We start from the raw sequence: 16,394 nt of genomic DNA on the forward strand, positions 1-16,394 counted from the left end.
GATCTAGAATCAACACTCCTAATCTGAACCGGTTGATCCATACAGACGACAGTGGTTGGCGTCAGCGCTTGGCTCTCCTGCAGTTTAATCTTCCTGTAAACCAACATACAGCTGGGTTTCTCTTCTCACAAAGCGTGGTAGCAACACTGTACAAGCAGAGGGCCTGAAATCCTACGGTTAGATCCCAAATAGCACCCTATTCTCAAATCAGGGCACTACTTCAGGTCAAAAGTAGTGCACTTAAAAAAAAGTGAATAGGGTTCCTTTTAGGGTGCAAAGGTCCTACTCTCCGCGTGACGGTGTTAACTTCACATCTCACTGGGACCGAAAGAGTTAAAGACCATAGAAACAGTTCTGTGAGTTAAAACTTTAAAGAGACCCGAATGACAACAAGTCGGTTCTGTTGGGTTGATACACCAGAGAACAAAGAGATATGAGAGAGGGGTTTTTAAAAAGTGTTTTAAACACTAGAATGTTACTGTGTTCACAACGTAACTGGCCTTTCTAACGCGTCTAACGGTCGACTCCGACAAAACCCCTTAGAGAAAAGCCGCTTAGGTTTCTAATCAAATAAGCCTGAGCTTGAGACCTGGGAGGGAGGGAAACGGAGTACGGATAACCAGACCTGGGAGGGAGGGAAACGGAGTACGGTTAACCAGACCTGGGAGGGAGGGAAACGGAGTACGGATAACCAGACCTGGGAGGGAGGGAAACGGAGTACGGTTAACCAGACCTGGGAGGGAGGGAAACGGAGTACGGATAACCAGACCTGGGAGGGAGGGAAACGGAGTACGGTTAACCAGACCTGGGAGGGAGGGAAACGGAGTATGGTTAACCAGACCTGGGAGGGAGGGAAACGGAGTACGGTTAACCAGACCTGGGAGGGAGGGAAACGGAGTACGGATAACCAGACCTGGGAGGGAGGGAAACGGAGTACGGTTAACCAGACCTGGGAGGGAGGGAAACGGAGTACGGTTAACCAGACCTGGGAGGGAGGGAAACGGAGTACGGTTAACCAGACCTGGGAGGGAGGGAAACGGAGTATGGTTAACCAGACCTGGGAGGGAGGGAAACGGAGTACGGTTAACCAGACCTGGGAGGGAGGGAAACGGAGTACGGATAACCAGACCTGGGAGGGAGGGAAACGGAGTACGGATAACCAGACCTGGGAGGGAGGGAAACGGAGTACGGTTAACCAGACCTGGGAGGGAGGGAAACGGAGTACGGATAACCAGACCTGGGAGGGAGGGAAACGGAGTACGGCTAACCAGACCTGGGAGGGAGGGAAACGGAGTACGGATAACCAGACCTGGGAGGGAGGGAAACGGAGTATGGTTAACCAGACCTGGGAGGGAAACGGAGTACGGTTAACCAGACCTGGGAGGGAGGGAAACGGAGTACGATTAACCAGACCTGGGAGGGAGGGAAACGGAGTACGGATAACCAGACCTGGGAGGGAGGGAAACGGAGTACGGATAACCAGACCTGGGAGGGAGGGAAACGGAGTACGGTTAACCAGACCTGGGAGGGAGGGAAACGGAGTACGGATAACCAGACCTGGGAGGGAGGGAAACGGAGTACGGTTAACCAGACCTGGGAGGGAGGGAAACGGAGTACGATTAACCAGACCTGGGAGGGAGGGAAACGGAGTACGGATAACCAGACCTGGGAGGGAGGGAAACGGAGTACGGATAACCAGACCTGGGAGGGAGGGAAACGGAGTACGGTTAACCAGACCTGGGAGGGAGGGAAACGGAGTACGATTAACCAGACCTGGGAGGGAGGGAAACGGAGTACGGATAACCAGACCTGGGAGGGAGGGAAACGGGCAGCACACACAGAGTCCAGGAGGGCAGAGCCCAGGAGGGCAGCACAGAGTCCAGGAGGGCAGCACAGAGTCCAGGAGGGCAGAGCCCAGGAGGGCAGCACAGAGCCCAGGAGGGCAGCACAGAGTCCAGGAGGGCAGCACAGAGTCCAGGAGGGCAGAGCCCAGGAGGGCAGCACAGAGTCCAGGAGGGCAGAGCCCAGGAGGGCAGCACAGAGTCCAGGAGGGCAGCACAGAGTCCAGGAGGGCAGCACAGAGTCCAGGAGGGCAGAGCCCAGGAGGGCAGCACAGAGCCCAGGAGGGCAGCACAGAGTCCAGGAGGGCAGCACAGAGTCCAGGAGGGCAGCACAGAGCCCAGGAGGGCAGCACAGAGTCCAGGAGGGCAGAGTCCAGGAGGGCAGCACTGAGTCCAGGAGGGCAGCACAGAGTCCAGGAGGGCAGCACAGAGCCCAGGAGGGCAGATCCCAGGAGGGCAGCACAGAGTCCAGGAGGGCAGCACAGAGTCCAGGAGGGCAGCACAGAGCCCAGGAGGGCAGCACAGAGTCCAGGAGAGCAGCACAGAGTCCAGGAGGGCAGAGCCCAGGAGGGCAGCACAGAGTCCAGGAGAGCAGCACAGAGTCCAGGAGGGCAGAGCCCAGGAGGGCAGCACAGAGTCCAGGAGGGCAGCACAGAGTCCAGGGGGGCAGCACAGAGCCCAGGAGGGCAGCACAGAGTCCAGGAGGGCAGAGTCCAGGAGGGCAGCACAGAGTCCAGGAGGGCAGCACAGAGTCCAGGAGGGCAGAGCCCAGGAGGGCAGCACAGAGTCCAGGAGGGCAGCACAGAGCCCAGGAGGGCAGCACAGAGCCCAGGAGGGCAGCACAGAGCCCAGGAGGGCAGCACAGAGCCCAGGAGGGCAGAGCCCAGGAGGGCAGCACAGAGCCCAGGAGGGCAGCACAGAGTCCAGGAGGGCAGCACAGAGTCCAGGAGAGCAGCACAGAGTCCAGGAGGGCAGCACAGAGGCCAGGAGAGCAGAGGCCAGGAGGGCAGCACAGAGCCCAGGAGGGCAGCACAGAGCCCAGGAGGGCAGCACAGAGCCCAGGAGGGCAACACAGAGCCCAGGAGGGCAGCACAGAGTCCAGGAGGGCAGCACAGAGCCCAGAAGGGCAGCACAGAGTCCAAGAGGGCAGCACAGAGCCCAGGAGGGCAGCACAGAGTCCAGGAGGGCAGCACAGAGCCCAGGAGGGCAGCACAGAGTCCAGGAGGGCAGCACAGAGCCCAGGAGGGCAGCACAAAGCCCAGGTCCACCATCATTAGGTGGCTGTATATAGTACCTGTCCTATATCACACATTTACAACGGTGTATTAATACATGTGTGAATTTGGGAAAGTGTTTTTTATACGGACAGGGTCTCCATATCCCAACTCCTCCTGAGACACCCTCAGAGAGCGGGGTCACGGACAGGGTCAGACATTATCAACCCTGGAAGTGCCTTGTGGTGGCACATGGACAGGTTTTACACTTTGTCGGCTTGGGGATTCGAACTAGCGACCTTTCAGTCACTGGCTCAACGCTCTAACCGCTAAGCTACCTGCCTCCTAATGTGTAAATCCCTCCTCTTCAGTTGACCAGGGTATTCATGGAGCTGTGTGAATCCCTCTTCAGATGACCAGGGTATTCATGGAGCTGTGTGAATCCCTCCTCTTCAGTTCACCAGGGTATTCATGGAGCTGTGTGAATCCCTCCTCTTCAGTTGACCAGGGTATTAATGGAGCTGTGTGAATCCCTCCTCTTCAGTTGACCAGGGTATTCATGGCGCTGTGTGAATCCCTCCTCTTCAGATGACCAGGGTATTCATGGTGCTGTATGAATCCCTCCTCTTCAGATGACCAGAGTATTCATGGAGCTGTGTAAATCCCTCCTCTTCAGTTGACCAGGGTATTCATGGAGCTGTGTGAATCCCTCCTCTTCAGATGACCAGGGTATTCATGATGCTGTATGAATCCCTCCTCTTCAGATGACCAGGGTATTCACGGAGCTCTGTGAATCACTCTTCAGATGACCAGGGTATTCATGGAGCTGTGTGAATCCCTCCTCTTCAGATGACCAGGGTATTCATGGAGCTGTGTGAATCTCTCCTCTTCAGATGATCAGGGTATTCACGGAGCTCTGTGAATCACTCTTCAGATGACCAGGGTATTCATGGAGCTGTGTGAATCCCTCCTCTTCAGTTGACCAGGGTATTCACGGAGCTGTGTGAATCCCTCCTCAGATGACCAGGGTATTCACGGAGCTGTGTGAATCCCTCTTCAGATGACCAGGGTATTCACGGAGCTGTGTGAATCCCTCTTCAGATGACCAGGGTATTCACGGAGCTGTGTGAATCCCTCTTCAGATGACCAGGGTATTCACGGAGCTCAGTGGAAGGCTGCTGTAAGCATGCGTTGATGCTCTATATAGAGTTGTGAGGTGTGTTTTAATAAGGGCTGCTGGGCGTGATCGTCAGAGGGTAAATCGTGATCGCTCTCTAAATCCCGGGTACTTTACCAAATTTAAGGTCACAGGTCATATAAACAAAAGGAGCTTGTTGTGGCGGGTTTAGTGGGTTGGCTAGGGACAAACAGAGAAATGAGAAGGGGGGGCAGAGAGAGAGAAGAGAGGGGGACAGAGAGAGAGGGGAGAGGGGGACAAACAGAGAAATGAGAAGGGGGGACAGAGAGAGAGAGAAGAGAGGGGGACAAACAGAGAAATGAGAAGGGGGGACAGAGAGAGAGAAGAGAGGGGGACAGAGAGAGAGGGGAGAGGGGGGACAGAGAGAGAGAAGAGAGGGGGACAAACAGAGAAATGAGAAGGGGGGACAGAGAGAGAGAAGAGAGGGGGACAGAGAGAGAGGGGAGAGGGGGGACAGAGAGAGAGAGAGAGAAGAGAGGGGGGACAGAGAGAGAGAAGAGAGGGGGACAGAGAGAGAGATGAGAGGGGGGACAGAGAGAGAGAGAAGAGAGGGGGACAAACAGAGAAATGAGAAGGGGGGGCAGAGAGAGAGAAGAGAGGGGGACAGAGAGAGAGAAGAGAGGGGGGACAGAGAGAGAGATGAGAGGGGGGACAGAGAGAGAGAGAAGAGAGGGGGGACAGAGAGAGAGAGAAGAGAGGGGGACAAACAGAGAAATGAGAAGGGGGGACAGAGAGAGAGAAGAGAGGGGGACAGAGAGAGAGATGAGAGGGGGACAGAGAGAGAGGGGAGAGGGGGACAGAGAGAGAGGGGAGAGGGGGGACAGAGAGAGAGAGAAGAGAGGGGGACAGAGAGAGAGAGAAGAGAGGGGGACATTGCCACCTAACAGGAGGCAATTCCCTGGAGAAGAGTCCCCTAAGCAAGCTGGTCTTGAGGCTCTGTTCACAAACACAAACAGACCCCACAGAGCCCCAGGACAACAACACAATTAGACCCAACCAAATCATGAGAAAACAAAAAGATAATTACTTGACACATTGGAAAGAATTAACAAGAAAACAGAGCAAACTAGAATGCTATTTGGCCCTAAACAGAGAGTACACAGTGGCAGAATACCTGACCACTGTGACTGACCCAAACTTAAGGAAAGCTTTGACTATGTACAGACTCAGTGAGCATAGCCTTGCTATTGAGAAAGGCCGCCGTAGGCAGACATGGCTCTCAAGAGAAGACAGGCTATGTGCACACTGCCCACAAAATGAGGTGGAAACTGAGCTGCACTTCCTAACCTCCTGCCCAATGTATGACCATATTAGAGAGACATATTTCCCTCAGATTACACAGATCCACAAAGAATTTGAAAACAAATCCAATTTTGATAAACTCCCATATCTACTGGGAGAAATTCCACAGTGTGCCATCACAGCAGCAAGATGTGTGACCTGTTGCCACAAGAAAAGGGCAACCAGTGAAGAACAAACACCATTGTAAATACAACCCATATTTATGCTTATTTATTTTAACTTGTGTGCTTTAACCATTTGTACATTGTTACAACACTGTATATATATAATATGACATTTGTAATGTCTTTATTGTTTTGAAACTTCTGTATGTGTAATGTTTACTGTTCATTTGTATTGTTTATTTCACTTTTGTATAATATCTACCTCACTTGCTTTGGCAATGTTAACACATGTTTCCCATGCCAATAAAGCCCCTTGAATTTAATTGAATTGAATTGACAGAGAGAGACAGAGAGACAGACACAGAGAGAGAGACAGAGACAGAGAGAGAGACACACTCTGTCTTATCCATGTTCATTTATAAGATTTATCAGCCAGTCAGCCTTTGACTTATTAATTTATAAGATTTATCAGCCAGTCTGGACAACTCAACAGAACCTGACCACAGCATGTGTGTGTGTGTGTGTGTGTGTGTGTGTGTGTGTGTGTGTGTGTGTGTGTGTGTGTGTGTGTGTGTGTGTGTGTGTGTGTGTGTGTGTGTCTGGTGTAGAGATGTGATGGCGAGGCTACAATGAGCCAGGTCAGCCCCCCCCCCCTGACCCTCTCCACTCCCCTTCAGAACTCCAGGTGTGCCTCAATGGTCGTGTCCCAAATGGCACATAGTGCCCTACTTTAGACCAGAGCCCATAGGTCAAAAGATGGGCCCTGGTCTAAAAGTAGGGCACTAAATAGGGACTAGGGTGCAGATTGAGACTGTCCAGCGGCTCTCTCCAGCCCCCCCCCCCTCTCTCCAGCCCCCTCCCCCCTCTCTCCAGCCCCCCCCCCCTCTCTCCAGCCCCCCCCCCCTCTCACCAGCCCCCCCCCCCCCCTCTCTCCAGCCCCCTCCCCCCTCTCTCCAGCCCCCTCCCCCCTCTCTCCAAACCCCCCCCCCCCCTCTCACCAGCCCCCCCCCCCCTCTCTCCCGCCCCCTCCCCCCTCTCTCCAGCCCCCCCCCCCTCTGACCTTCAAAGCGTCCCTGTCTCTATGGTTACCTGTCTGTAAAACCCTCGTTTCCCAGCAGGAGGAATCAACCAGAGTGTCAGTTGGTCTGTTGCTGTTTGAACGTGAGTCAGCGCGCGCACGCGCGTGTGTGTGTGTTAGTTAGTGAGGTGTGTGTGTATGAATGCATGTGTGTCAGTTAGTGAGGTGTGTGTATGTGTGTGTGTGTGTCAGTTGGTGAGGTGTGTGTGTGTCAGTTAGTGAGGTGTGTGTCAGTTAGTGAGGTGTGTGTGTGTGTGTGTGTGTGTGTGTGTGTGTGTGTGTGTGTGTGTGTGTGTGTGTGTGTGTGTGTGTGTGTGTGTGTGTGTGTGTTAGTTAGTGAGGTGTGTGTGTCAGCTAGTGAGGTGTGTGTGTGTGTGTGTGTGTGTGTGTGTCAGTTAGTAAGGTGTGTGTGTGTGTGCGTGTGTCAGTTAGTAAGGTGTGTATGTGTGTGTGTGTGTGTGTGTGTGTGTGTGTGTGTGTGTGTGTGTGTGTGTGTGTGTGTGTGTGTGTGTGTGTGTGTGTGTGTGTGTGTGTGTGTGTTAGTAAGGTGTGTGTGTGTGTGTGTGTGTGTGTGTGTGTGTGTGTGTGTGTGTGTGTGTGTGTGTGTGTGTGTGTGTGTGTGTGTGTGTGTGTGTGTGTCCTCCGAGTTACAGGTGACTCACCACGGTGACGGCGTCGTTAAGCAGGGACTCTCCGAAGACGATGATGAAGAGAGTCTCGTTGACGTGGACCTCCTCGAACACGGCCAGCACGGCTACTGGGTCCACCGCAGAGATCAACGCTCCAAACAACAGGAACTCCATCAGACCTGCCTGAACCTTCTGGTCTGGACACACAGAGACACATCAGACCTGCCTGAACCTTCTGGTCTGGACACACAGAGGCACATCAGACCCGCCTGAACCTTCTGGTCTGGACACACAGAGACACATCAGACCTGCCTGAACCTTCTGGTCTGGACACACAGAGACACATCAGACCTGCCTGAACCTTCTGGTCTGAACACAGAGACACATCAGACCAGCCTGAACCTTCTGGTCTGGACACACAGAGACACATCAGACCTGCCTGCACCTTCTGGTCTGAACACACAGAGACACATCAGACCTGCCTGAACCTTCTGGTCTGGACACACAGAGACACATCAGACCTGCCTGCACCTTCTGGTCTGAACACACAGAGACACATCAGACCTGCCTGAACCTTCTGGTCTGGACACACAGAGACACATCAGACCTGGAGGAACCTTCTGGTCTGGACACACAGAGACACATCAGACCTGCCTGAACCTTCTGGTCTGGACACACAGAGACACATCAGACCCGCCTGAACCTTCTGGTCTGGACACACAGAGACACATCAGACCTACCTGAACCTTCTGGTCTGGAAACACAGAGACACATCAGACCTGCCTGAACCTTCTGGTCTGGACACACAGAGACACATCAGACCTGCCTGAACCTTCTGGTCTGGACACACAGAGACACATCAGACCAGCCTGAACAGAGACACATCAGACCTGCCTGAACCTTCTGGTCTGGACACACAGAGACACATCAGACCTGCCTGAACCTTCTGGTCTGGACACACAGAGACACATCAGACCTGCCTGAACCTTCTGGTCTGGACACACAGAGACACATCAGACCTGCCTGAACCTTCTGGTCTGGACACACAGAGACACATCAGACCTGCCTGAACCTTCTGGTCTGAACACAGAGACACATCAGACCTGCCTGCACCTTCTGGTCTGAACACACAGAGACACATCAGACCTGCCTGAACCTTCTGGTCTGGACACACAGAGACACATCAGACCTGCCTGAACCTTCTGGTCTGGACACACAGAGACACATCAGACCCGCCTGAACCTTCTGGTCTGGACACACAGAGACACATAAAACTGTCAGGGTGCAGCCTATTGGCTACTGTCTAAACTGTCAGGGTACAGCCTATTGGCTACTGTCTAAAACTGTCAGGGTACAGCCTATTGGCTACTGTCTAAACTGTCAGGGTACAGCCTATTGGCTACTGTCTAAACTGTAAGGATACAGCCTATTGGCTACTGTCTAAAACTGTCAGGGTACAGCCTATTGGCTACTGTCTAAAACTATCAGGGTACAGCCTATTGGCTACTGTCTAAAACTGTCAGGGTACAGCCTATTGGCTACTGTCTAAAACTGTCAGGGTACAGCCTATTGGCTACTGTCTAAAACTGTCAGGGTACAGCCTATTGGCTACTGTCTAAAACTATCAGGGTACAGCCTATTGGCTACTGTCTAAAACTGTCAGGGTACAGCCTATTGGCTACTGTCTAAAACTATCAGGGCACAGCCTATTGGCTACTGTCTAAAACTGTCAGGGTACAGCCTATTGGCTACTGTCTAAAACTGTCAGGGTACAGCCTATTGGCTACTGTCTAAACTGTCAGGGTGCAGCCTATTGGCTACTGTCTAAACTGTCAGGGTGCAGCCTATTGGCTACTGTCTAAACTGTAAGGATACAGCCTATTGGCTACTGTCTAAACTGTCAGAGTGCAGCCTATTGGCTACTGTCTAAAACTGTCAGGGTGCAGCCTATTGGCTACTGTCTAAACTGTCAGGGTGCCGCCTATTGGCTACTGTCTAAACTGTCAGGGTGCAGCCTATTGGCTACTGTCTAAACTGTAAGGATACAGCCTATTGGCTACTGTCTAAAACTGTCAGGGTACAGCCTATTGGCTACTGTCTAAAACTGTCAGGGTGCAGCCTATTGGCTACTGTCTAAAACTGTCAGGGTACAGCCTATTGGCTACTGTCTAAAACTGTCAGGGTACAGCCTACTGGCTACTGTCTGAAACTGTCAGGGTACAGCCTATTGGCTACTGTCTAAAACTGTCAGGGTACAGCCTATTGGCTACTGTCTAAAACTGTCAGGGTACAGCCTATTGGCTACTGTCTAAAACTGTCAGGGTACAGCCTATTGGCTACTGTCTGAAACTGTCAGGGTACATCCTATTGGCTAATGTCTAAAACTGTCAGGGTACAGCCTATTGGCTACTGTCTAAAACTGTCAGGGTACAGCCTATTGGCTACTGTCTAAAACTGTCAGGGTACAGCCTATTGGCTACTGTCTAAACTGTAAGGATACAGCCTATTGGCTACTGTCTAAACTGTCAGGGTACAGCCTATTGGCTACTGTCTAAACTGTCAGGGTACAGCCTATTGGCTACTGTCTAAAACTGTCAGGGTACAGCCTATTGGCTACTGTCTAAAACTGTCAGGGTACATCCTATTGGCTACTGTCTAAAACTGTCAGGGTACAGCCTATTGGCTACTGTCTAAAACTGTCAGGGTACAGCCTATTGGCTACTGTCTAAACTGTCAGGGTACAGCCTATTGGCTACTGTCTAAAACTGTCAGGATACAGCCTATTGGCTACTGTCTAAACCTGTCAGGGTACAGCCTATTGGCTACTGTCTAAAACTGTCAGGGTACAGCCTATTGGCTACTGTCTAAAACTGTCAGGGTACAGCCTATTGGCTACTGTCTAAAACTATCAGGGTACAGCCTATTGGCTACTGTCTAAACTGTCAGGGTACAGCCTATTGGCTACTGTCTAAAACTGTCAGGGTACAGCCTATTGGCTACTGTCTAAAACTGTCAGGATACAGCCTATTGGCTACTGTCTAAAACTGTCAGGGTACAGCCTATTGGCTACTGTCTAAAACTGTCAGGGTACAGCCTGTTGGCTACTGTCTAAAACTGTCAGGGTACAGCCTATTGGCTACTGTCTAAAACTATCAGGGTACAGCCTATTGGCTATTGTCTAAAACTATCAGGGTACAGCCTATTGGCTATTGTCTAAACCTGTAAGGATACAGCCTATTGGCTACTGTCTAAACTGTCAGGGTACAGCCTATTGGCTACTGTCTAAACTGTAAGGATACAGCCTATTGGCTACTGTCTAAACTGTCAGGGTACAGCCTATTGGCTACTGTCTAAACTGTAAGGATACAGCCTATTGGCTACTGTCTAAAACTGTCAGGGTACAGCCCATTGGCTACTGTCTAAACTGTAAGGATACAGCCTATTGGCTACTGTCTAAACTGTAAGGATACAGCCTATTGGGTACTGTCTAAACTGTAAGGATACAGCCTATTGGCTACTGTAAATGCGTGCCGGAAGTTTCACAAAATTCTCACAACGTTCAAGTTTCCGCTCACAAGACCTAAAATTGCTCAGAGCCCCAAAACATTAGAGGGAACATTGGTCATGAGTGTATACAGGTGTGTGTCCGGCGGGTCCTTTCCTGTTCAGGACAACCCAGGCTATCACACATGGCCTCCTTGTAACGGTAGATCAAACGTAACCATCATAAACGTTGACGCTGTAAAGTGACGTGAAGTTTTCAGGCTGAAATGTGAAGTGGACATTTGGCCTGATAGGTCGTTGGCTTGTATGACATCAAAGCAGTATTTATTCTAATCCTCAACACCTAGACGTCTCTCGGTTTACAGCATTTCCCTCAGACAACAACAAATGTGTAAAAGTTACCCGATTAGTGGGAGGGACGGGGGTAACAGCGGCTTGACTCACCTCTGACCCCCAGCGGCTTGATGCACCTCTGACCCCCAGCGGCTTGACTCACCTCTGACCCCCAGCAGCTTGACTCACCTCTGACCCCCCAGCAGCTTGACTCACCTCTGACCCCCCCAGCGGCTTGACTCACCTCTGACCCCCCAGCAGCTTGACTCACCTCTGACCCCCCCAGCGGCTTGACTCACCTCTGACCCCCCAGCGGCTTGACTCACCTCTGACCCCCCAGCGGCTTGACTCACCTCTGACCCCCCAGCAGCTTGACTCACCTCTGACCCCCCAGCAGCTTGACTCACCTCTGACCCCCCCAGCAGCTTGACTCACCTCTGACCCCCCAGCAGCTTGACTCACCTCTGACCCCCCCAGCAGCTTGACTCACCTCTGACCCCCAGCAGCTTGACTCACCTCTGACCCCCCAGCAGCTTGACTCCCCTCTGACCCCCAGCAGCTTGACTCACCTCTGACCCCCCCTAGCAGCTTGACTCACCTCTGACCCCCCCAGCAGCTTGATTCACCTCTGACCCCCCCAGCAGCTTGACTCACCTCTGACCCCCCCTAGCAGCTTGACTCACCTCTGACCCCCCCTAGCAGCTTGACTCACCTCTGACCCCCCAGCAGCTTGACTCACCTCTGACCCCCCCAGCAGCTTGACTCACCTCTGACCCCCCAGCAGCTTGTCTCACCTCTGACCCCCCAGCAGCTTGACTCACCTCTGACCCCCCAGCGGCTTGACTCACCTCTGACCCCCCCAGCAGCTTGACTCACCTATGACCCCCCAGCAGTTTGACTCACCTCTGACCCCCCCAGCAGCTTGACTCACCTCTGACCCCCCAGCAGCTTGACTCACCTCTGACCCCCCCAGCAGCTTGACTCACCTATGATCCCCATCAGTTTGACCCCGTAGAGGCAGAAGCCGGTACAGAAGGCGTTCCAGAGAGTCCCCACCACAGCGTACAGTAAGATGGTTCCCAGGTTGTCAAAGAAGAGCCTCGCGGGCATGAAATACCCGGCGTCACCTAAATCAAATCAAAAGATTATCTGTCATATGCACAGGATACAGAGTACATGGGACAATGACCTGCTAAGTTGTGAGGAATTGTGGGAAATGCAGTTGAGATCCCCCCCCCCCCCCCCCCCCAGAGAGAGAAGGCACCTACCTACGATGGTGGGCAGGAGGAAGAGGAAGAAGAGGCCGGGCTCTAGCTGATACAGCTGTTTCTTACTGGTCAGCAGTACGATGCCACCCAGTACCAGGCCCAGTAAGATCAACATACAGCTCTCTGGAACCACCGTGGTGAACCGCTGGGAGAAGTGGAACACTGGAGAGGAGACGGAAGGAGAGGACAGAGAAGAGGAGAGGAGAGAGGACAGGAGAGGAGAGAGGACAGGAGAGGAGAGAGGACAGAGGAGAGGAGGAGACAGGAGAGGAGAGAGGAGAGAGGAGAGGAGAGAGGAGAGGACAGGAGAGGATGGGACAGGAGAGGAGAGAGAACAGGAAAGGAACACAGACACATTTAAACATAGCTATCATATAGGTAACATACATCCAATAGTACCAGGCCCAGCAGAATCACATTAGATGGTACCAGGCCCAGCATAATCACATCAGATGGTACCAGGCCCAGCAGAATCACATCAGATGGTACCAGGCCCAGCAGAATCACATCAGATAGTACCAGGCCCAGCAGAATCACATCAGATAGTACCAGGCCCAGCATAATCACATCAGATGGTACCAGGCCCAGCAGAATCACATCAGATAGTACCAGGCCCAGCAGAATCACATCAGATGGTACCAGGCCCAGCAGAATCACACCAGGTGGTACCAGGCCCAGCAGAATCACATCAGATGGTACCAGGCCCAGCAGAATCACATCAGATGGTACCAGGCCCAGCAGAATCACATCAGATGGTACCAGGCCCAGCAGAATCACATCAGATGGTACCAGGCCCAGCAGAATCACATCAGATGGTACCAGGCCCAGCAGAATCACATCAGATGGTACCAGGCCCAGCAGAATCACATCAGATGGTACCAGGCCCAGCAGAATCACATCAGATGGTACCAGGCTCAGCAGAATCACATCAGATAGTACCAGGCCCAGCAGAATCACATCAGATGGTACCAGGCCCAGCAGAATCACATCAGATAGTACCAGGCCCAGCAGAATCACATCAGATGGTACCAGGCTCTCAAGGATAATCAATGGAAATAGGATGCACCATACTTATGTAAATAAGGTATTTCAGAATTTTTTTTTTTAATACATTTGCAAACATTTCTAAAAACCTGTTTTCGCTTTGTCATTATGGGGTATTGTGATGTCATTATGGGGTATTGTGATGTCATTATGGGGTATTGTGATGTCATTATGGGGTATTGTGATGTCATTATGGGGTATTGTGATGTCATTATGGGGTATTGTGATGTCATTATGGGGTATTGTGTGTAGATTGCTGATTTCAAAAAATATTTTATCAATTTTAGAATAAGGCTGTAACGTAACAAAATGTAGAAAAAGTCAAGGGGTCTGAATACTTTCCAAAGACATTGTATGTTTTTTCCGCCATCACTATTGTCAACACTATCACATCAGCTACAGTATATCAGTTATCAGTCTGTTGTCTTGGTCCATCACTACTGTCACCACTATCACATCAGCTACAGTATATCAGTTATCAGTCTGTTATCTTGTTCCATCACTACTGTCACCACTATCACATCAGCTACAGTATATCAGTCTGTTGTCTTGGTCCATCACTACTGTCAACACTATCACATCAGCTACAGTATATCAGTTATCAGTCTGTTATCTTGGTCCATCACTACTGTCAACACTATCACATCAGCTACAGTATATCAGTCTGTTCTCTTGTTCCATCACCACTGTCAACACTATCACATCAGCTACAGTATATCAGTCTGTTGTCTTGGTCCATCACTACTGTCAACACTATCACATCAGCTACAGTATATCAGTTACCAGTCTGTTCTCTTGGTCCATCACTACTGTCAACACTATCACATCAGCTACAGTATATCAGTTACCAGTCTGTTCTCTTGGTCCATCACTACTGTCAACACTATCACATCAGATACAGTATATCAGTCTGTTCTCTTGTTCCATCACCACTGTCAACACTATCACATCAGCTACAGTATATCAGTCTGTTGTCTTGGTCCATCACTACTGTCAACACTATCACATCAGCTACAGTATATCAGTTACCAGTCTGTTCTCTTGGTCCATCACTACTGTCAACACTATCACATCAGCTACAGTATATCAGTTACCAGTCTGTTCTCTTGGTCCATCACTACTGTCAACACTATCACATCAGCTACAGTATATCAGTTACCAGTCTGTTCTCTTGGTCCATCACTACTGTCAACACTATCACATCAGCTACAGTATATCAGTTACCAGTCTGTTCTCTTGGTCCATCACTACTGTCAACACTATCACATTAGCTACAGTATATCAGTTACCAGTCTGTTCTCTTGTTCCATCACTACTGTCAACACTATCACACCAGCTACAGTATATCAGTTATCAGTCTGTTGTCTTGTTCCATCACTACTGTCAACACTATCACATCAGCTACAGTATATCAGTTATCAGTCTGTTCTCATCACTGTCGCCAAGACCCCAGACAGCCATCTGCTGCATTACGAAACAATTCCAGAAGGAACAGAAGAAGCTGAACAGAGCGATTGATGAAGCGGGTTCCCTTGGAGATGGAATTCACAGGGTGTCCTCTGGGGAGAGAGATGGTACGCTGAGCGCTCTGCGCCACTGTGATCTCTGCCCGTGTGGACGTTCGATACAACGTCCCCAATAACGTAGGTTTATATAGTATTAAAACTATAAATCTAATCACGGACCAGTATTCAGACTACATTGAACAGCATGAAGGGGAGTTAAATCCCTGTGCTTTGTGCTGACGCCTGTATTGAACGAGACATTGTGGTGCCACAGCAGGGCAAGAAACAAACCAGTCAGTAAATAGAATGGAAAAGATAATCAAAGGAATGAAACAAGTCTGAGATACTGAGGTAGAGAACCCACCACTTCAATGTAGTGGACAGTGTCTGAGATACTGAGGTAGAGAACCCACCACTTCAATGTAGTGGACAGTGTCTGAGATACTGAGGTAGAGAACCCAACCCTTCAATGTAGTGGACAGTGTCTGAGATACTGAGGTAGAGAACCCAACCCTTCAATGTAGTGGACAGTGTCTGAGATACTGAGATAGAGAACCCAACCCTTCAATGTAGTGGACAGTGTCTGAGATACTGAGGTAGAGAACCCAACCCTTCAATGTAGTGGACAGTGTCTGAGATACTGTGAGGTAGAGAACCCAACCCTTCAATGTAGTGGACAGTGTCTGAGATACTGAGGTAGAGAACCCAACCCTTCAATGTAGTGGACAGTGTCTGAGATACTGAGGTAGAGAACCCAACCCTTCAATGTAGTGGACAGTGTCTGAGATACTGAGGTAGAGAACCCAACCCTTCAATGTAGTGGACAGTGTCTGAGATACTGAGGTAGAGAACCCAACCCTTCAATGTAGTGGACAGTGTCTGAGATACTGAGGTAGAGAACCCAACCCTTCAATGTAGTGGACAGTGTCTGAGATACTGTGAGGTAGAGAACCCAACCCTTCAATGTAGTGGACAGTGTCTGAGATACTGAGGTAGAGAACCCAACCCTTCAATGTAGTGGACAGTGTCTGAGATACTGAGGTAGAGAACCCAACCCTTCAATGTAGTGGACAGTGTCTGAGATACTGAGGTAGAGAACCCAACCCTTCAATGTAGTGGACAGTGTCTGAGATACTGAGGTAGAGAACCCAACCCTTCAATGTAGTGGACAGTGTCTGAGATACTGAGGTAGAGAACCCAACCCTTCAATGTAGTGGACAGTGTCTGAGATACTGAGGTAGAGAACCCACCACTTCAATGTAGTGGACAGTGTGACCTGGTGTTCCCTAACAGTAAGGGGTTACTATGGAAACCTCCTGGTGTTCCCTAACAGTAAGGGGTTACTATGGTAACCAGTAATCAGGCCGTAATGAG

General features: G+C 50.9%; 1 protein-coding gene across 4 annotated transcripts in view; it reads right to left on the minus strand.

The window, feature by feature from the left end:
* slc9a5 (solute carrier family 9 member A5) overlaps positions 1-16,394 on the minus strand; it is a 75,569-nt gene that overhangs the window by 29,715 nt on the left and 29,460 nt on the right. Inside the window, exons 2-5 of one of the 4 annotated variants that reach the window (XM_055900291.1) lie at positions 12,472-12,633; positions 12,190-12,330; positions 7,632-7,649; positions 7,400-7,545 (exon numbers count right to left, since the gene is read on the minus strand). In XM_055900291.1, coding sequence (XP_055756266.1) covers positions 7,400-7,545; positions 7,632-7,649; positions 12,190-12,330; positions 12,472-12,633 — 467 coding nt within the window. Of the gene's footprint in view, positions 1-7,399; positions 7,564-7,631; positions 7,650-8,598; positions 8,617-12,189; positions 12,331-12,471; positions 12,634-16,394 lie in introns of all 4 variants that reach the window. The other 3 variants (XM_055900292.1, XM_055900289.1, XM_055900293.1) reach the window with 3 other exon arrangements.

This window comes from Salvelinus fontinalis, chromosome 35 (genome assembly GCF_029448725.1).
Source record: "Salvelinus fontinalis isolate EN_2023a chromosome 35, ASM2944872v1, whole genome shotgun sequence".
NCBI classification, from domain to species: domain Eukaryota; kingdom Metazoa; phylum Chordata; class Actinopteri; order Salmoniformes; family Salmonidae; genus Salvelinus; species Salvelinus fontinalis.